Source organism: Thermoascus crustaceus (genome assembly GCF_041956765.1).
Source record: "Thermoascus crustaceus strain CBS 181.67 unplaced genomic scaffold VTN00scaffold_2, whole genome shotgun sequence".
In the NCBI taxonomy this organism is placed as follows: domain Eukaryota; kingdom Fungi; phylum Ascomycota; class Eurotiomycetes; order Eurotiales; family Thermoascaceae; genus Thermoascus; species Thermoascus crustaceus.
The window spans coordinates 2,647,418-2,667,008 of NW_027192528.1; the positions used below are offsets into that span (position 1 = coordinate 2,647,418).

General features: G+C 51.6%; 7 protein-coding genes across 7 annotated transcripts; 4 read left to right on the forward strand and 3 right to left on the reverse strand.

Annotated features, from left to right (window-relative positions):
- Positions 1-1,030: 1,030 nt before the first annotated feature.
- On the reverse strand, positions 1,031-3,849 carry VTN00DRAFT_4509 (uncharacterized protein; the record flags this gene model as incomplete). Its single annotated transcript, XM_069430944.1, has 2 exons — positions 1,031-1,959; positions 2,016-3,849. The coding sequence occupies 2 exons, from the start codon at positions 3,847-3,849 to the stop codon at positions 1,031-1,033; spliced, it is 2,763 nt and encodes a 920-aa protein (XP_069290029.1).
- Positions 3,850-4,180: 331 nt separating this feature from the next.
- Positions 4,181-4,834, reverse strand: VTN00DRAFT_4510 (uncharacterized protein; the record flags this gene model as incomplete). The annotated part of the gene is made up of 2 exons (XM_069430946.1): positions 4,181-4,597; positions 4,766-4,834. The coding sequence occupies 2 exons, from the start codon at positions 4,832-4,834 to the stop codon at positions 4,181-4,183; spliced, it is 486 nt and encodes a 161-aa protein (XP_069290030.1).
- A 1,405-nt stretch (positions 4,835-6,239) lies between these two features.
- Positions 6,240-10,316, forward strand: VTN00DRAFT_4511 (uncharacterized protein; the record flags this gene model as incomplete). The annotated part of the gene is made up of 4 exons (XM_069430947.1): positions 6,240-6,527; positions 6,720-8,313; positions 8,372-8,485; positions 8,539-10,316. The coding sequence occupies 4 exons, from the start codon at positions 6,240-6,242 to the stop codon at positions 10,314-10,316; spliced, it is 3,774 nt and encodes a 1,257-aa protein (XP_069290031.1).
- A 709-nt stretch (positions 10,317-11,025) lies between these two features.
- On the forward strand, positions 11,026-12,855 carry VTN00DRAFT_4512 (uncharacterized protein; the record flags this gene model as incomplete). Its single annotated transcript, XM_069430948.1, has 4 exons — positions 11,026-11,098; positions 11,153-11,274; positions 11,373-11,526; positions 11,594-12,855. The coding sequence occupies 4 exons, from the start codon at positions 11,026-11,028 to the stop codon at positions 12,853-12,855; spliced, it is 1,611 nt and encodes a 536-aa protein (XP_069290032.1).
- An 882-nt stretch (positions 12,856-13,737) lies between these two features.
- VTN00DRAFT_4513 (uncharacterized protein) lies at positions 13,738-14,116 on the forward strand (the record flags this gene model as incomplete). Its single annotated transcript, XM_069430949.1, has 2 exons — positions 13,738-13,810; positions 13,947-14,116. The coding sequence occupies 2 exons, from the start codon at positions 13,738-13,740 to the stop codon at positions 14,114-14,116; spliced, it is 243 nt and encodes an 80-aa protein (XP_069290033.1).
- Positions 14,117-14,118: 2 nt separating this feature from the next.
- Positions 14,119-15,161, reverse strand: VTN00DRAFT_4514 (uncharacterized protein; the record flags this gene model as incomplete). Its single annotated transcript, XM_069430950.1, has 5 exons — positions 14,119-14,191; positions 14,304-14,730; positions 14,807-14,823; positions 14,908-14,947; positions 15,029-15,161. 5 exons carry the CDS (start codon positions 15,159-15,161, stop codon positions 14,119-14,121), a joined length of 690 nt encoding a protein of 229 aa, XP_069290034.1.
- A 685-nt stretch (positions 15,162-15,846) lies between these two features.
- VTN00DRAFT_4515 (uncharacterized protein) lies at positions 15,847-19,583 on the forward strand (the record flags this gene model as incomplete). Its single annotated transcript, XM_069430951.1, has 2 exons — positions 15,847-18,505; positions 18,562-19,583. 2 exons carry the CDS (start codon positions 15,847-15,849, stop codon positions 19,581-19,583), a joined length of 3,681 nt encoding a protein of 1,226 aa, XP_069290035.1.
- Between the last annotated feature and the right edge of the window lie 8 nt (positions 19,584-19,591).

Genomic DNA, 19,591 nt, shown 5'->3' on the forward strand with positions numbered 1-19,591 from the left:
GTGCCTGCATACGTCACACCAGGGGAACATGCACAGTGCTTGGAATGTAATCTCCCACGCAGTACTGACAGTAGCAATCTTTTAACCATGCCGTCGACTGTCTCAGGGGAGGTATAATCGAGTATTATGTCCCTTTGCGACGAAGTTAAGAGAGACTCGGAAGTGCCACGATATCCAGTTGCGTCTCACCTTGTCTGCATGTGTTTATACAACTTGGAACTCGAAATACTTTGCGCCTCCTACTTGCCCCAACACCATGGCAGAAGAATATTGTATTAGTTCGACGGGCCCATACCAAATAAGGCGCTTTACCCGTAGACTCTCGATCTAAAGTTTCCCTTCATTATAATATTTCAGGATATTACCGAGCTTACCTAAATCAATGATGCTGCTATGGAAGTATCTTATGTTGACAGTCATACCTCACACATGTATGACCTCTCTTTGTCTCATAAATACTTAATTGCTACAGCATATGTGCGTGTTGCCAGTCCGAGGCTAATTACCGCGGTTGGCGAGAAAAATGAATTAGAATGTGGTAACTAGTCATCAGTCTAGCACTAAGAGGTATCGAATAGGTAGCAGAATTAACGCAATAGTAAAAGGCATTAGTCAGGATGCGCATCGACATGTACATGCAGCGAGAGAAGGGCCCAGCAAGTGATAGATACATCGGGAAATTCGAAACGAAAAAGAAAAAGGAGGGAGAAAAGGCTGCATGCCGCAAAACCAGCAGCGGCATAGCCGAAGTCGGGCAGAGTGTGTGTCATAAGATCGAGCCGGCCGGCATGAAAGACGATTATAATATAGCAGAAGTCGAATCGATCGAAATAGAGGAAAGCGCGATAAAGTGGTATATGTAAATTCGTTTTGTCGTGTCTTCTTTTATGGCATACACCCAACGCCCACATGTGAAGTCTTGCCGCCGAACACTGAATGCACGATCATGATGATGTTACATAGACAGCTGTATTGATCTGCCTGTTCGAAATCGTTGACCATTGGGATTGATGTCAGACGTAACCCAGGTCTATACCGTAATTCCCGTTCGTGAAGAGATAGTCGCACTGCGGCCTTCCCGCCTTCCCCGGACCACCGTCGTCCAGTCATCCCATTCCTTCGCGATCTCTGTCAGCACATTACTCATGACGACCGCCGATGCCATTAGGCCATGACCTTCGCCCTCCAAGACCCTGACTTCGCATCGTCGCATCGTTTTGCCCAGCCACCTGACGTTATCGACAGGGACGCGAGTATCTCTGCTTCCATGGTGGATTACAACCGCTCTGTTGATGTCAACATACCGGAAGCCAATCGTCTGTCTTCGCTCCAGACAGATCAGCAGGTCAACTGCCGGGTTCGCATTGGTCGTCGCCAACTCCCATATCTTGTGCGTGAGTCTGTTGTCAAAATCGCTTTGACGTTCACGGTCCTGCGCAGTTAACGCTGCAGTCGCACTCGCAGTACCCTCCGCCTTCGGATCTGCTTGGTTCCACGTAGCGGAAGACTGCGCGTTGTATGAGATCTTTTGATCACCACCATGGGAAGCGCGGGGTTGAGTAGCGTCTGAGCTGGATGACGTTTCTGTTGAAGCAGGGGCGGGGAGGTCCCTGCCACCACCTTTCCGCTTACTCTTTCGAGGGGATTTTGGTAAACTGCTGGTGATGCTAGCACTAGTGGTACTCATAAAGCTAGAGTTGGCGACCTTAAGAATTGGCGTAGGAAGAGCACGCAAAATTCTTTGAGAGTAAGGAACGGCATTGGCCGGCACCGGTTCTTTGTGAGTACCCATGCTTGACAATTGGGATGGAGGTATCCAGGGAGCCAGAAGATGAAGGCGACCACGAATATGTTGCGGCATCCGTAGGGCTGTTGCTAAAGCATATATGGCTCCAGCAGAGTGCGCAAGCATCGAGAATTTCGTGACCCTCAGGGAATTGCAAATAATTGCAACGTCGTCTACAGAATGTTAAGAAAATGACTGAACATATCATTCAGATCAGCAAGATACTTACCAGGCCAATTCAGTGGGGTGCCTGATCCATCCATGCAAGGCTCACTCTCTCCCACACCAGGACGGTCAGGCGTGATAAGACGAAGCTTCAGAGTCCGAGCCAATTCATCGTAGAATGCCATCAGATACCTCGTCAGTCCCATTCCAAGGCAGCAGATAACAACATGGCCCTTTGGATCTCCAACTTCGGAAAACGCTATCGTACGACCCGTTTGTGGATGGGACACTCTTTGGGTCAGCTTTGGAGAATGGATGTAGGCATTCACAGCGTCATCAATTGAATCAGCACTAGACGGCCGTTCCTCCGTCATTGACCTGCGACGTGGGGAGAGAGGACCAGATGAGGTGCGTTTGTGACTCTTTGTTCCCGCTGCAGGGTCCGATGACCGTTTAGAACGATTCTTATCCAAGTGATCTGAAGATTGAGGTTGAATATTGGCTGTTCTTGATGCAAGAGGTCCACTGTTCCGTTTTTTACTACTTTTGCCTGTCAGAACTGCAGGAGCAGGCGCGCTTTCATCCTGCAGACCCAGGTTAAGCTCTTCAACGACCTTCAATGAGGCTTCAACATTCCGCGACAAGTGGTTAGACTGTGATTCACTGGATGTCCGCGACATTTGTGGCCGGGGATGTGACGCTGAACGTCTAGGTTTGCCTGGTGTATTGTCAATCTCCAGTTCAGACTTGATCTTCTTTTGCTGCTCCTTCAGTTCCTCGATCCTCTTTGTGACCTGCTCTGCCTCCTGGCTAACTTCAGCGATATCACTCTCAAGCTTCAAGTCCTTGCTTCCCGTGGATGAGAACCGGCTGTGACGAGCAGATCTGCGCTTTTTGTTTGAACTACTACTGTAGCTATGCCGCAATGACGACTCCCGGGTGGGGATAATCCTGCCACTACCTATACCACCTGGGCTAGCATTTAACGCATCTCCATTCAGTTGCAGCGGGCTGTGGTAGTCAACCGAGGCTGGTCTGGCTTCTTCCTTTGGTTTTTCCGTGACGTCAGAACTAGGCCCGGCCTCTTCAGTCAAATCAGCCATGGAGTGCATGGAGCGCAAGCTGGCTCTGCTGCCGCGCGACACACTCGGCCTGACGCTATCGTTATAGCTGCTTGATTTTCTCAAGCGGTCTGTTTCCTTTTCCTGCACGAATTCACGAGACGCTTTCTTCAACAGTCCAAATTGGCCTTTGAGGCTCTTTCTTCCTCCAGAGCTCGAGGAGGCGATGCTGACGGCGGTGGAAGCACGTGGGCCAGGCTCCGCACTGATTATTCCAAAGCCGGAGAATTCCTCGTACGGCGCGCGAGAAGAGGCATGCGATCCCCGGGAGCCCGGTCTCATTGGTGAAGCGTCGCGTCCCGTGCTCGATTTCGACCAGGCGGTGGAAGGCGCCTTGGCCATTCGAATGATGGGGGCAATGGCGGCATCATCGGGGTGCAAGAGCGGACCATCTGCGCTCTCCTCAGGAGCCTTGTATGCACCGTAGTCCATGCCAAATCCATTGTCTTGCGACGGCTTGCGACTCGTACGGCCTCTGCGTGGATGGTCCCGTGGCGATTCAGTCTGCGGGACATTGGGGGTGGAAGCTGTCGTCTGCGCCCCGATGTTGGGGAGACTATCAAAGTGATTCTGGGCGGGCGTGGAGATGGCGGACAGGGATGAGATCAGAGACGAGATGACTTCCGGGGAGGCTGGAGGGACGTTGACACGGTTCGCAGAGCGATGGCCCGGAGCGCTCGTCGAGCGCGATGGGAGGGACGGTCGCCGCCGCGAGCTCGGAGGAGGCTGCGCATTGCGCGGGGCAGTAGAGGACGAGGAGCCCTCGGGCTGCTCCATCGCGTCCGTTGACCACGGATTACTGCGTAATTGCAAAGTCACGGGCTTGGGACGGCACCGCGGTGCGGGATCAGGGCAGAGAAATATGCGAGGCGGGCTCTACGAGGGCTGCATGATCTCTCGTATGCAGTCGCAGTTCACATCCAAGCCTGCAAAAAGAGAGTTTCGGCGATCAGAAGTTCAGCCGAAGACAACCACAGAGCGCCCCTTTTCCCTTTTGGGAGATCCCTTGCAGACGGGAGGTATCCAGGGGAACAGGCAACGCGGGGCCAGAATCCGGAGGAAAAAAGTACTGTAGAGACAAAAAGGGTATCACAGAAAAGACAGAAGGTCAAACCGACGAAGCAAGAGACGAAAAGGCGCAGACGACCAGGTTCACAAAGAGGAGAGAAATAACGACAGGAGACACGGGCATGAATAAGGTCAAGGAGGGCCAGGCGCGCTCGCACCCGAGGAGGGAAATGAGAGATTGATACTGTAGCGCGGGCTGGCGATGCTGTTTGGGCGTGGCTCGCAGCGCACCGCGGCCAGTCAGGGAGAGATGACAGGCAGATCCGAGCTTCAGGGGCCTCGCAGGCGGGCCACACACAGCGCTCGACGGCAGCACCGGCGGCCAGGCGGATGCCGCGTGGGCCCTGGAGTTGGTCGCTGGCCAGCCTGAACGCCCACCAAGCCAACGCCCACGGTATGCTGCGAGACGCTTGGATCCGCGCCCGATACGAGCGTCCTTTGTTCCTCGCCCTTCTATCTGGAGGTGATGTTACTGTATTGACACCGCATCCGGTGATTGGACAGTTTGCATCTGTCATATGATCTCGAAGACTCGAACTCTAGTCTGAATTCAACCCCTGCATCGGCGGTGGGGCTGCAGCTGTCGAACCTGCAAAGTTGATCTCTCATGGATCTTATCTCATACGTCTTTGCGCTGAGTTCCGTGATCAAAATAATCTGTTGAAACTTGCGCAGCTTTATCGTTATCCCCCATTTGACTTATGGAGAGGAACACCCGGCATGCACTGCCCGGCGCGATTTAGCTTCCGAGGCAAGTTGCATTGGCGTAGCACTAACAGCGGACTTTTTCCTGGCGATTTCAGACAGCCTTACAGGATGTCCCAGTAATCTGTCGGCCCAGTTTGCTCGGCCTCCTGTGCCCAGCTTGAGAACCTTAACCCAAACGGTTTTTGACCACTTGTTAGTGTACAGTATCCTCCTTGATCTGCATCAAAGACAGTCTGTGCGACATTTGTTGAAAAGGGGAAGGGATAGATTAAAATTACCAGTAATTAGAATAACAGAAACCCACATGATTCCCAGGAGTCTCGTTTGCTGTTGTCGTGCAGCCTTCATCTGAGACGAACATACTGTACCCGGCTATGTGTATTGGTGGTCAACATGATAATCAGGTGAAATTGATTGTTCTCTTGCAAAGGATCGAATACATATGGACTATAAAATAAATATAGACAGCTGGCACCACAAGGCATGCATATCCTACCACGTACGATCTTCGCACTGATAGATGTAGAGACATTTTCCAGGGTCAGGACTCAGACTCATGCATCTGATTCAAGTCGATCACGCCATGGCATCCAGCCAGTATGTAGTAGCAGAATTTTGTTAAACCTGTATGTAGTATTGCACGAACACTCCGTGAATTCCTGATCCTCCTAACGTCGTCAAGCTCAGAGTCCACAGCACCGTGTAACAAGCACAAATTCTGAAGTAGAGCTGCCGGAGTTTCTCGAAAGAAGTACCACGCAAAGACTCAGCGAGGAGGGGACAGCGCACTGTTATCTAGATCAGATATATCGTAAGTCTTTCCTAGGCCTTTCCTGATATAGTTAAAAAGTTGATATACAACCCGTACTTAATTAATCCGTAGGGACATCATACCTAGCCAGTAAGCGCAAAATATATAGTCATAGACACCTAGCAGACATAGTCTAAAGATAGACAAACAGTCCTGGAGCAATAAAAAGTGCTTGGGCCACTTTATGAATTGCATTTCCATCCAAAATAATATATCGTGAAGAATCATTTTTTGCCTTTTTGTAATCTGATTTTTGGATTGGATTCCAGTGCTGGATTAGCGTTGGGCCCCTCGGAGCAAAGCATCACGTTGATGTGGTTCCACCGATGCCAGGCTTGGCACTGTGGCTTGAATGCACCGTTAAAGAACAACGTCTGGTTTGACCAAACAACAGTCCAGGCCCACCTGCTTGAGCATTCATGAGCCTGGATAAGGTCATATCAGATCCCTGACGGCGTCTATCTTGCACATTCGGCTCCAGAGCGGCGATAACCCCCTCCGGTGAGCGTGGAGGCACCGAGCCACACGTTTCGGACATGCGATGACCTGCGCCCCTCAAAGCACCTAATTGTAGTCCGTAATGGACGCCTATCCCGAAGACTACGTTACCCACAACCTCCCCTTCATCCTGCTCTCCGGTCTAGATGCGGATGTCGAAGATGAGACTGAACCATCCGGGGTTCAGTACCCCCTCCTTCATGAGAAGGGAACTAAGATATCCTCGGACTTTCCGCCGCTGAGCGGGCCAGTGGCGGAGGAGCTGCGACGGATATTGTTGGAGGAAGATGCGTCGGAGGCACCCTGGAATTCTAGGAATGATATTGAGAGGTCCGGTAGAATTGGATTCAGACTGAAGAGCGTTGGACGGGTAGGTTAGCACCCCATCGGGTGAGAGTTGCACGGTGCCCTAAGCTCTCCGCATACGCGTTCAAAGATATGGGCATATCAGAAGGAAATTGCAGACTCAATGCACCAGAATATGGGATCCTGCGACCACAAAGCATACATGAATGCAAGAAATCTGATATGTCGGTGGTAATTCTGACTAACTGGTATACAGTCCTACAGACTTCCTCCCCGCAAAGCTGATCCTCCACCATCATCTCCTCCCACAAGTCCAACGACAACGTCCCTTCTAAACCTCCATTCACCGATCTCGCCATTGACGCCTAGATCTCCGACGTTCCCAGATGGACTGCTGACGCCGCTATGGGTCACGAAACACCAGAGTCTGGTCCCTGCCGCCGTTGTGAACTTTTTCCTGTTCACTTCAGATCCAAACATGAGCTCCCTTTGCGATAACCAACTCAAGATAGAGATTAACACGCTGAAGAACGACTGGGCGTCTTCCGGATACAAGACTCGTTTCATAGTCGTCTTTCTAACCGAAGAGGGTGAGGGCGGCTACCCAGGAGATAACGACGAGCGAGTAGAAAGTATTCGGAGAGCTACAAATTTAGATCCAAGGTCCCTTTTTGTTATACCTTCAGACTTCACCCCAGTCGAGTTAAAGGACTTTGTTAGATCACTGCTGTCATCATTGCAGCCATCCATTGTGGAATACTACCGGGATCTCTCCAAGCATGCAAGGCGGAAGCGGAATCGGGGGAGTATCCCTCCACCAACAGCTCCGCCTACGACTGGGACATCTCAGACATTGTCACAGCAGGGCTGGAATGTTCGCTACGAATTTAAGCTTGGGATTTTTGCTGAATTTCGCCAGGAGATGGATGCAGCCTGCCGAAATTATGAGAGTGCATACGACACTCTCTTTGGGCAGGAGGTGTTCGAGACCATTGCGGGCTGGAATCCAAGGTTCAATGACGCTCGCATGCTGGCTGATGTTCTCGCCATACGGATTATCCGCTGCCTGCTCTGGCACGGACAGACTACCACCGCAGTGCGATCATGGGTCGACCACAGGATTCGCACGCAGGACATCATTAACCGCCGGGGCAAAGGAACGAAGAATTATGGATGGGAAGCTTGGGAAGCCAGATGGTCTACTGTGATGGCACAACTTGTATCCCGCGCCCAGATACCCAACTTTTCTTCTCCTGATATCCTCAAAGATGGGTCTAGAATCCAAGAGTCCATATTTGTTCCGGCAGAGAAAAGCATCCCAACAGGCGAGAGATTATTCCCTTGGGAACTGCTCCATCATGAGGGCTACTGGTTGCATCGGTCCGCGAAGCATTCCATGCTTCGAAGGGCGCTTGCAGAACAGATTCCGGAGGAGGATCGAAACCCGCCTGGACTGTCTCCGGCCTCTCAAATAGCAAGTAAATCCTATTTGTACGACACATACCTGGTTCCAGAAACACATGTTGAAGCGCCTCAAGCTGGGCGGGAGGGATTCGATCATTCCAGCTTGATCCTGAATACCTTGAAAGCTTCCTTGGAGGAATTTTCAAAGAGGGGTCAAATCAGGAAGTCAGAGAGTCTGAGTCTGGAAATAGCAAAGGAGTACATGCGAGTTGGCTCATGGTATGAAGCGCACAATATACTCCGACCTTTATGGCCGTCTTTGACCTGGCGGTCGGCTGGATGGTGGGAATTAATGGAAGAATTTGCTTGGGCCTTGCGGGAGTGCGCCCTTCGACTACAGGACAGTGAAACGATAATACGGGTAGACTGGGAATTACTCAATCATGGTGAGATCATCTTCCTTGGCGCATGATCTCTTTCTGTTTTCTAATTTATCTGTTGCAGTTTTCCATCCGCGGCATGGTTGGCAATACAACATTCATAAGAGTCTTGAGAGCCTCCCGGTTGAGAAACCCAAACCTGCAGTTGCCCTCAGAGCGCAGGATGTTGTTTCGTGCCGTAAGTTTTATCCAATATGCAAGGACTGCGACTAGATCACTGATCCTAAGTAGTTACTGCATCGCTTGTCTTTGAGAAGTCCGAAGGAAATGTCGGCGAGCCCCTACGGGTCCAGCTTGTCATTGCATCATCTGCCCACCCCGGGTCGTCTCCCATTGCTCTCTCCGAAGTGAAAGTCGTCTTCGAGGGCAGCCTTCGTCCAATCAAATTGCAATCTGATCAGAACGCCGAACCTAATGTCACGGCGCCTTGCCAGATACTCACTGTTTCTTTACGTGACTCTACCATCTCAACCGATTCTTCGATGCTACAGTCTGCCACCGGCGGGCTGGTATCTATGGTTGGAATGACCGACCTAACATTCGGACCTTCTCAGACCAAGGCCTTCAACTTGACATCTATTCCTCGAGAGGCTGGAGAAGCCAAAATTGCGTCGATTACCCTGATAATGGAAGAGGAGAAGTTCGATCTCGCGTATTCCATCACGGATCAAGACCATAGGGAGTTCCTCTGGTGGCGAGATACCCAAAAAGGACCAAGACCAAAGAAAGTTGGCAGGGATCGTAATCCTGGCGTGTGCAAAATTCTGCCAAAGCCCCCTAAGATCCGCATCACGACCCCTAACCTCAGAGAAACTTATTACACAAATGAACGAGTTGTTCTCGATGTTTGCATTCACAACGAGGAAGAGGAGACAGCGGAGGTCTCAACGGAAATACGACTGTTTGGGCGCCCGGAATCCGTGGCCAAGCTCTCTTGGGCTGATGGAGATTTGACTGCATCCGAAAACACAGATACTACAACTAGTTCTCCGGCTGAAGGAGAGCGCCATTTTCTAAAGCGCTCGATTGGCACGATGGCGAGTTCCACGAGCACGAATCTTTCAATCATTCTTTCTAATACTATCGACGCATTCGACTACGAGCTTGAAATATCTGCACTGTATTATCTCGTCTCCGATGTTGAAACGCCAATATTGAAGACTGTAACCGTTGACATATCATTCATCAGACCCTTCGAAGCCAATTACGAGTTCCTGCCCCGCCTTCACCCGCAACCCTGGCCGAATTTCTTCCGAGTCGATGATGACTCTGAAGAGGACGGCTCAGGCACTAAGCCAAATGGATTGCAGCAGAAGTGGTGTCTCAATGCCAAAATGGTCTCCTTCGCCCTGGAGCCTCTCGTTATCGAGAACGTGTCCTTGGCCTTAAGTGGAATCCACGGCGGTGCAATCTGCGATATAAGCCCTGAGATCCTGATAAGTCCAGAAAGGCCGCAGATTGCTCCTGAAGAACTCCGTGAGTCTGAATTCATGATCAATATTCAGAAGCTCAGCCTGGAGGATCGACGGTCCGCAGCACTGAGCCTGTCGCTGGATATCCGATGGCGACGCCCGGATACTGATGACACGGATTCAGCCTCGGATCGCAACCCTGCCACGACTACCTCACTCGCAATGCCACGCTTCCTCGTGCCTATGGGCGAGCCCCGCGTCCTTGCCTCTGCGACACCATCGGACACCCTCCCTGGATTCATCCACCTCGACTACACTCTGGAAAATCCGTCAATGCATTTCCTGACCTTCAGCCTGACCATGGAGGCTAGCGAGCAGTTCGCGTTTAGTGGGCCCAAGACGACCGTTATCCAGCTTGTCCCATTGAGTAGACACACAGTGCGTTACAACCTGCTGTCATCCAAGCGGGGCCAGTGGATTCAGCCGCAGCTTGTCGTGGTGGACACATATTTCAACAAGACGCTTCGGGTCCTTCCCACAGGAGGGATGCGGATGGACAAGAAGGGTATTTCGGTCTGGGTGGATGCTGATGGATGAGCCAGGCATAACCCTTTGCATGCGAGCAGACTTACTCTCGGTTGACTTGGGATGGTTTGACAATGATGATGAGATGAAGCTACATGATTTACTGATTGATTGGCGCGACGCATGATGTCTCAGTATGCCCCCGGTGTAGATGACAATCATATGATCTTAGATACTCTGATCGACAAAAGCAATATAGCTGGCCAGATACTTCAAAAATTTTCATAAAACTTTTATTCAGCAAGAAGTATAATGAACAATCTTGGATAAACAAAAAAAGGAGAAGGCCCTTTCAAAACCTGCCTATAGAAAGCGTTGCGGTGCTCGCAATCTACTGTAGATATCAGGAGTGTTAGTCATGTGACTAACCCTAATCAAAAGCTGCGTAGTGATTTATCCCAAAGTAGACTAGTGCCACTGGGCGGCGGCGATCCTTTCCCGCAGCCCGTTCAGCAACGCGCGATTCCGTCAGGCGGAGAGAGAGCGTCGCCCGGCCGGTTCTGGTCATGGAGCAATTGTCGACCTGACTGTTTCTGTCCCTCCCTTCAGCATCATTACCGTGAAGAGCTTTGTCTCTTTGCCACTGCTTCATTGTATCCTCATACGTACCATTTAACTGAAATTCTATTTTGAGGAAAGCCAAATCGGATCCCTGAGGTCCGGAACTGGCCTTGCCTGTTGAGCTTGTTTCCTGCCTGTCCACCATCGTCGCCCTGTCGCCATGGCGGCGCAAGCTGCCCTGATCGCCGATACGATCGTGGGCCTCAAGCGAGCCTTACGCCGAGAAAATGACTGTAAGATTTCTTTTTCTTATCTCTGTCTGCTATGAGCTCTCTAACATCCTCCAGATTCCGGTCCCGACGAACCTATCACCCAGCCCACGAACCGAGGTAACAAGCTGAGGGCGAATGCAAAGCACGTCCATGAGGGGGCGCTAGGCTTTACAAATCCACAAGAGCTATACAAAGAGGTACGTCTGCTAGTCTCGAGTTCCTTGTTTTATTTCAATGTCTACCCCGCTGGCGATCAGCACCACAGACTGACACGGGGCGCGATGGATTCGCACAGAAAATTGAGCATGCGGGCTACACACGATACATTCTGCAACGCAACCCACCCCGATATGACTCGGAAGGGGACGAGCTCGAGGAGGATGATGTGGACTCTGAGGCGGACGCCGCTGCGGCGGAGGAAAATCCGTTCTCAGAGATTGCGCTTGAACGTTCGTATATACTACCCACTCAAATTTCCCGAGGAAAGGAACTGACAGGCATTATTCATCTGCGTAGAACTTCTCTGCCCTCTGAAACACCCCTCCGAACTCCCCACACACCCTTCAATGTCAGAGCCGTACAGATCCAAGGCCCTCCGAACCATGACCAAGTCTATCGAACACAAGCTCCATCAGGAACGCATCCTCCTCTGGCGCGCTAGGAATCTACATCGGCAATTCCTTGGAGATTGTCGCTGGATGCCGTGTGGAATGGTAGAGACCCCGGAAGATAGATTTATCTTCGAGCCGAGGCGCGTCAATGGCGGGCACATTTCACCCGCTAGTCGACATGGACAGAGTAAAATGGCTTCACCGTCGACAGCTGGATTGTCAAGGAATAACAAAGAGGCAGTACAAGAATCGCCTTCAGGGAAGGTTCCCCAGAACGAACCTGAGGCACCTCAGGATGAGGGGCAGGCTCAGCGGGCTGCTGAGGATGTTGAGATGATAGATGCTCCGAAAGATGGAGACAAAGCCGATGAAGATATGAATGAGGATGATGCAAAGAAGCTGAAGTCTGAAAATGTTGGAGTGACAGTCGAAGATCTTCCACCCCATTCTGAGAACGGCGGTCCTGAAGCACGGCCTGATGGTGCTGAGCCATCAAATGGAGCAGCTGATAAAGCCCGACCCCCTCAGCCACATGAAGCAGCGAAGAGCGAAGAAAAGCAAGAGGTTGGTGAGACTATACGCGAGGGGTCTACGGTTACTGCCTCCAATCTCGAATATAAGACTGAGGATCAACCGAACGACGAACAAGACAATGATACAGAGATGCACGACGGCTCTTCACCTGAACCTCCTCGACGGATGACCACGCGCGCCCAAGCGAATGCCAGTCACCCGCAACAAGGACATGACGTCTCGAGCCAACCATCTTCTCCTTCCGCAGAGACCGCCAACTCAATACCGCCCGCACATCCGCTCTTCCTCGTACCTGATTCCATACGCCCAGATGTTAATTTCGGCCTGCCTCCTAATGAGGCTGAAGAGACGCGGCGCCTGCTCTGGTCTTACATCCAGAAGCAGGAGGAGACAGTGCGGGGCTTTGAACATATGCTGGAATCGCTACTCAGAGCTTGCCGGATGAAGGACGACGTGTTTGAATGGTGTAAGGCAGAAGGACACGTCGGTGAAATGAGCGACGGCGAGGATTGGTATGACCGGGAGAAGTGGGGACTCGCGGAAGGCGAGGATCTCAAGAAAGGCGCCGACGAGGATGAGGCTGAAGTCGATGAGGGCAGAACCACAAAGAGAGGAAGGGGGAGAAGACAATGATCCGCGTCTCTCTGGAAGTGGACCTTTCTTGTCTTGTCTCTATTCCCTCCTCGCACTGCTTTCCCCCTTTATTCCCCTTCTGTGCGTTACGGCGTCGAATCTCACGACTCTGACGAGCGTCCGGTATATTACTTATCTATCAGCCATCTATGTGTTTATGCTCGTAATTGGAGAGACGGACGGCTGTTTTTTTTTATGAATCTATACAAGCAGCTAGGGCATCACCCCCGCCCAGCGCCGGGTCTAGATGTTTTTGTACGTGGCTTTAGATCATGATGGTGGCTGGGTTTGCAGATTGTGCAGAACAGAAACGGCCCCGCCGGCGATGTACACTCGGTCCTAGTCAAGGCTTTCGTCTTCGTCTGCTGGCTGTTTATTCCTTCAAGTCCTTTCCTTCATTCAAATAATGACGGCGGAAAGCGGCAGCGGCAGCGTGGAGTTTCATGGCGTTTTGTGTGTGCTAATTCCTCTTGCTTTCCTTCCTTTGCTCGCACCTTTTCTTTTGATACCATACCAGCAAGTCTTGCTTGGGTCTGGTTCAATTTGTGTATGTCTATCTGTCTATCCTCTTCCAATGCTGTCGGGGTCTCGGGACGTGGATATGTACATAAATTCCATGCATACAATGTATTTTCAGTGCTATATGGCAGAGCCAGATATCTAGAAATGAAATAAATAGATAAATTCAATAAGATTTTATTATTATTTGAATAATAATATAAACGAAGGAATGTCATGCAGTTTTCTCTTTTTTCTATTGTCGTACATTTGCCTTTTTGTTTTTCGACTCGTTTCCCTGCATCTTTCCTCATTGACTTGCCTGATCATCGAAGAGTGTGAAAAAGTCATGACCACATCCCAGTTTCTGATCGTACAAATATCATGTGCCTTTTTTTTCCCGAAGAGAGAGAGAGCGAGAAAGATGCAACGCAGCACAACGTGAAGGGAAACGCCAGTACCCTCCCCCAATTTTTTTCTCTTTTCCAATAACATTGACAGACTATTTTCTTTTAGACATGCAAGGGTATATCTAGGTACCTAATAACCTGAGTTTTCTTTTTTATTTCGATCGTTGAAGATGCATCATGTAGAGCGTACTCATTTCTGTCGTCCGCAGATCCTGACTCTGGTCAGTCTGTTGTCCTTTTTTGCTTTGCTTTTTGGCCGTGATAATGGGCACGGCACGCATGGCTTGAGGATGTTGAAACCCTTTTGCAAGCCTGCTGTTCTTTGTCTTGTCTTGTACTTTTGGGGGCGATGAATTTAAAGGCTCTTGCCGCCCTGCTTCTTGGCCCTCTCGCGGTCACGCTTGGCGTAGATCTCGGCGGTGAAGGGGCTGAGAGAGTGCGTTTGTCAGTATACTGATTGTTTCTTTTGGAGGATAGATAACGAATTTTATATGTTCGCGTAACAAGCATAGGAGGGGAAAAGAAAAGGAATGAACTTACTCCTCCCACTTGAGAGCCAGCCAGTACAGGACAAAGACCTCAGTGGTCAGGAGAAGACCGGCGACGCTGCCCCTGTACAGAGCCACAGCCAGGAAGTTCAGGGTGCTGCCCCAGTACATCGGGGCGCCAGAGACGTTGAAGGGGAAACCGGTGACGGGAGCGTCCATCAGGATTCCGAAGTAGTCACCCAGGTAGGTGCCCGTGACACCAAGGGCCCACATGCTGGACAGGACGAGGACATTGCCGATGGCAAACAGGACGTACGCGACCAGAGGCTGGTGGATGGGCTCATAGACGGGCTGGTCGTTCAGGGCCTGGTTGTACAGGTGGTCACGGAGAATACCCAAGGAGAAGATGGTGACCGCGAGGAAGTAGCATCCATAGTATGGGCTTCCGAAGATACGGGTGAGATAGTGCTTGCGGTACTCTTTTTTTCAGGGCTCCGGGTTAGCATGTGAAGGCAGGCTTGTTGTCTAGGACAGCAGAAGCTGACGACTACTAACCTGTCTGGGCGACAATGCTGCGTTGGGCGAGAGAATGAGGTTAGAAAGAACATTTCTACGTGTAGAAATTACTTAAGGGCGTGGAGGGAGAAATCTCTTACTTCCAGAAGATCGGGTTGAACGCAATGGACAGTGCGGAGACTGTACACGGTTAGTAGGGCCGGCCGGGGGTGAGAGGGAGAAGAGGCGGATTTGCTACGGTCTGGGCAACCAATGGCATACCTTGCAGACTCTTCTGCGAGAAGTCGACGTAGTTGGTGAGAAACTCGAGGGCAGTCTGGGCAGACATCTTGACGGCGGTCCTGGCAGTCGTGGTCAGGGAGAGGATGGATGAAGTGGACGAGCGGAAGAACATGGGATGGGGAAAACAAATGACGTTTACTAGTGACCGGCAAAGCTGCTCGGCCTCGGGCGGTGTCGGTCACGGGATCTGGCGTCAGAGCCCGATCGAATTCGTCTGTTTAAAAGGACATATCTGTCGGATCGTGTATTTGTCTCTGACAGGTTGCTCTCCTGAGGACAGGATACTTCCCGTGCAGCTGTTTACAATATTCCGGATAGGGAGGTGGCAGTTGTTCGCGCTTTGTCCCTTGCAGGGCTCAGGCCGGGATTCCCGAGCAGCTGGACGTTATCCAGCGAGCCCCAAGAGGAGATACTTTTGAGAAGCTCGGAGCTTCACCAAACTCACAACAAAGCGCAACAGAGCGCTCTGTCTGTGCTGTAATGATGTAGAACGTGCGTTGTCTACAACCTCAGGCCGGGCCTCGGAGCAACCAAAGTTCCCCAGCGAACGTCGCGGCGTATCATGACAGAACGAGCCCCAGGCAACATGCAGCGGCGCCCATCTTACGAACTTATCTCGGACCACTCCCCAGGTAGTAGCTGGCCGTACCTGAGCATCCTCGTTTCCATTGTCTTTTCCCCACCTGCTGAATAAGTGCATCCGTCTCAGAAACACTGGCTATCGTGCACGAGCCTCCCATGAATTTCATGGCATAATTCGATATGGGGCTCCCGACCCCAGAACGCACGCGGGGAGAATGGCCCTCAGTCGTCGAGATGTCGTCCTTGCCGGTGTCAGCGGATTTATCTCCTGGGGATTAGTAGTCCACTGGCTGCCGTTCGCTCGATACCTCGGGTATGCCTTCGTCTTCGGTGCTGCATGCACCTCCGTCGGCCTGCTCACTCTGGTGCTGTTGACAGTCAGGAGTCCAGGCCATGGCCCAGGTGCACGCCGCTCATTGTCTTCTTCTCTCGCATTCCTGGCTCCGAGCCATTGGAACAAGGAAGTCGAGAATTACCGCAAAAGCACAGTGTATCAGACGACCTCGCTCTATCCCCAGTCCTTTGTCGTATCCGAAGCTATCGATGACCTTCTCGCACTGGCGTCCCGCGACTTCATCTCATCCTGGTATCGAAACATCAGTCCGAGCCCGATATTCGTCAATGAGGTGGATAGAGGAATACGAACAGCTCTCGGGAATCTCCGCGACAGGCTACTGAGCGAAGATCTGGTTTCGATAATCGTGTCGCGAATCGTGCCGATCTTGACGACGCATTTGAGGGAGTTCGATATAGCGGAAAGAGCGGTCCGCGGAAGGAATCTCAATCGGAATGTGACTGAATCAGAAGAGCTGGATCTTGCGATTGCGAGCAAGTATCGTGAAGGCAGGCTCCACCCTGCGGCGTCTGGCTCGTTCTCCGATCAGAAACTCGTCCAACAGGAACATATCCGCAAGGTCGTCGTTGGTCTGCTGCCGCAGCTTCTCCCGGAAAGTTTGCTCAACAGCCGTGCTGTGTCGGTTTTGATACGGGAGATTGTCGCATGCGCCATTCTCCACCCTGTTGTGATGATTCTTTCAGATCCGGATACCTGGAACCAGCTGATGGAAGCCTACGGCCGGACAGCCATCCAGGATCGTAAGACTGTTCGGAAACTTCGCGCGGCCTTAGATGAGCATGCATCACCGCTTCCGAAATCAAGGCATGGGCACGCATTTCCGAGACTCGCGCCCAACGACTCTGAACGGTCCTTCGAACGATTTGTCCGGGCTATTAGACGTTGTAACAACCTCTCCGACGCAAGACGGTTCAGGGCTCACGTCGCAAGTCAACTGAAGCGAGAAAGCATGGTTGATGGTCAGGACCAGGTCTACCTCCGACGCCTAGAGACAGGAAAAAGAGTCCTGGACCAGAAGGTAGCTAAACTCTCCGCTGTTGGCGGTGCTACTCAGAGTCCAACTGTACCACCTGATATCCGCCGCAACAGCTCTTCGAGGCCGCACGAAGCGTCTTTGGTGGATGTGATGCACAATGCTTCTGGGCTCTCTTACTTCATGGAATTCATGGATCGTCAACGTCTTATGTCTCTGGTCCAGTTTTGGATAGTCGTTGACGGTTTTCGAAACCCCTTGGAGGATGACTTCGGGGATGAGACATCGCCAAGCTCTACGACCTGGACTGATACAGACAGAAATGATATGGCACTTATTAGCGAGACGTATTTGTCGAAGCCCGAGTTCAAGGTGCCGGAAGAATCTCGCAAGATTGTAAGAACCTTCCTGAGTGCCGGAAAGAGGGCCACTCCGGAGCAGTACCGCAAGGCACGGACTGTGATCCTGACCACTCAGTCTGCGGTTTTGGAGGAGATGGAGACCATCTACTATCCCAAATTTAAGCAGTCAGACCTTTACTATAAGTATCTCGCATCCGATGAGGCTTCCTCGAATCCGGCCCCTCCAACAGAGCCTCCGCGGACAATGAACCGTTCCCCTGCGGTGGATGTACCTGACAGACGGCCCCTACCTCCTCTGAGCCGTACAGCATCCGAGTGTAGCTCGAGACCAAAAGATCTACGAAGGGCTGCTTTTTCATCCAGCGACGTCCGAAGTTCAGGAAAGCTTTTTGAGGACAGTGATCTTCCAAGACGGTCGTTTGATTCGGAACGTTCTGCCCCATTGTTTGATGATGACGACGATAGCGATCCTCTTGCGATGTCAACTAACAGTATCAGCAGAGAATCCCAAAATGGAGATAGTGAGGCAAACCAAAGTCGAGTAATTGAAACGATGGAGGCTGCTTTGAATGATATCATCACAAACCAGCCAAAGAATGGGAAGGTGGTGGATGATTCAAAGAATTCGCCTTCCCCGTTGCCTGTTAGTGACTTTCCACCACGAGGCTCGTTAGACTTTCCTCGGATCGAGCCTCAGCCTGCTGAAAAGCCCAAACCAAGTATTGCCTCACTTGGGCTGGTGGACACCTCCTCTCGACTAGGGGTATTTTCGGACGATGACCTGTTCCCTGATGACCAGGAGAAATTCATCGAAGATGAATATGCCGACCCGGAGGTGAACGAAGACGAGAAGGACCCTGCAGACGAAATACACGAAGCCGCACCTGGAGACCTCGGTCTGGCGGAAGCCATTGCGGCTCTTACAGAAGACATAGACAAGCTCATTGCGCAAGAGTCTGTAGTTGACGCGCTGACTCGAAAAGCCGAGCTTACGAACAATACAGCGGAGCTTAGAATCTTAGGCAAATCAAAGTCCAGCATCCAGCGTGAAATTCGGCGCAAGGAAATGCAGAGGCAGCAGTACATGATTCAGGAGAGCGACAACAGTCTCTACGGCCGGTCGACCGTCAGAATCAAGTCAATCATGGTAGGCAAAGAGGAGGATGGTCGGGAGTTCGTAATGTGTAGGTGGCCATTCTTTTTGTCTTTGTTTGACAATGCGACTAACTTTGCCTCTTAGATCTTATCGAGGTACAAAGAAATGCAGGAGAGCAGATGCCGGCCGCTACTTGGGCCGTTCCACGCCGATATAGCGAGTTCCATGAGCTGCACCAAAAACTCCGAATGAGGTACCCGTCCGTCCGTCATCTGGAATTTCCTAGACGACGCGTAGTTATGAAATTCCAGAAGGAGTTCCTACAGAAGCGACGTTTAGCCCTGGAGGCCTACCTGCAAAAGCTCCTTCTTCTCCCAGAGGTCTGCCGGAGCCGGGATCTACGTGCCTTTCTCTCGCAACAGGCCATTCTACCCCACGGAGAGGCCACTCGCCCAGAGGGACAGGCCAAAGACATCGTAACCCGCATCTACAACTCGGTCGCAGATGGCATGGACGATTTCCTTGGAAACATTACGGTGTTGGATCAGCTCTCCGCTGCGGGTCAGAATCTCATTTCTGCGGCCACTAGTCAGCTCCTTGCGCCCGATCCGGGTCTTGCTAACGAGGATGCCGTGTCTGCCGCGGAAGCGGAAGCGGAACTTAACGCTTTCGAAGATCGCGAGCTGGAGCCTTTTATCAAGCCCATCTGCGATCTCTTCCTCGAAGCCTTTGAACTGAACAAGGGCAATAACTGGCTCCGCGGACGTGCTGTTGTGGTGGTCCTCCATCAACTGCTGGGAGGAACGATCGAAAGAAAGGTGCGCGAAAGTGCCAAGTCGTTGGTGCAGGACGAAGCTCTACTTCGCTATGTCAACGTGGCCAAGGATACCATGTGGCCTGGAGGCGTACTGCGCGAACCCAAGGTGCGGACTCCGTCGGAGAAATCCAGGAGCCGTACGGAAGCGAGTCTCCTGCTTGCAACGCTTATTCCCGACATGGCAGGGAATGTTGTCGGGCGAGCCAACGCCCAGGCAGCTGCGAGGAGAATCTTTGCCACGATGAATAACCAGCGGTTGAACATGCATTTGATGTTCACGATCCTCGATGAGATTGTTCTGGTGCTCTTTGGCGGGGCTGATATTGGGAAACGTACGATGACTGCTTGATATCAAGA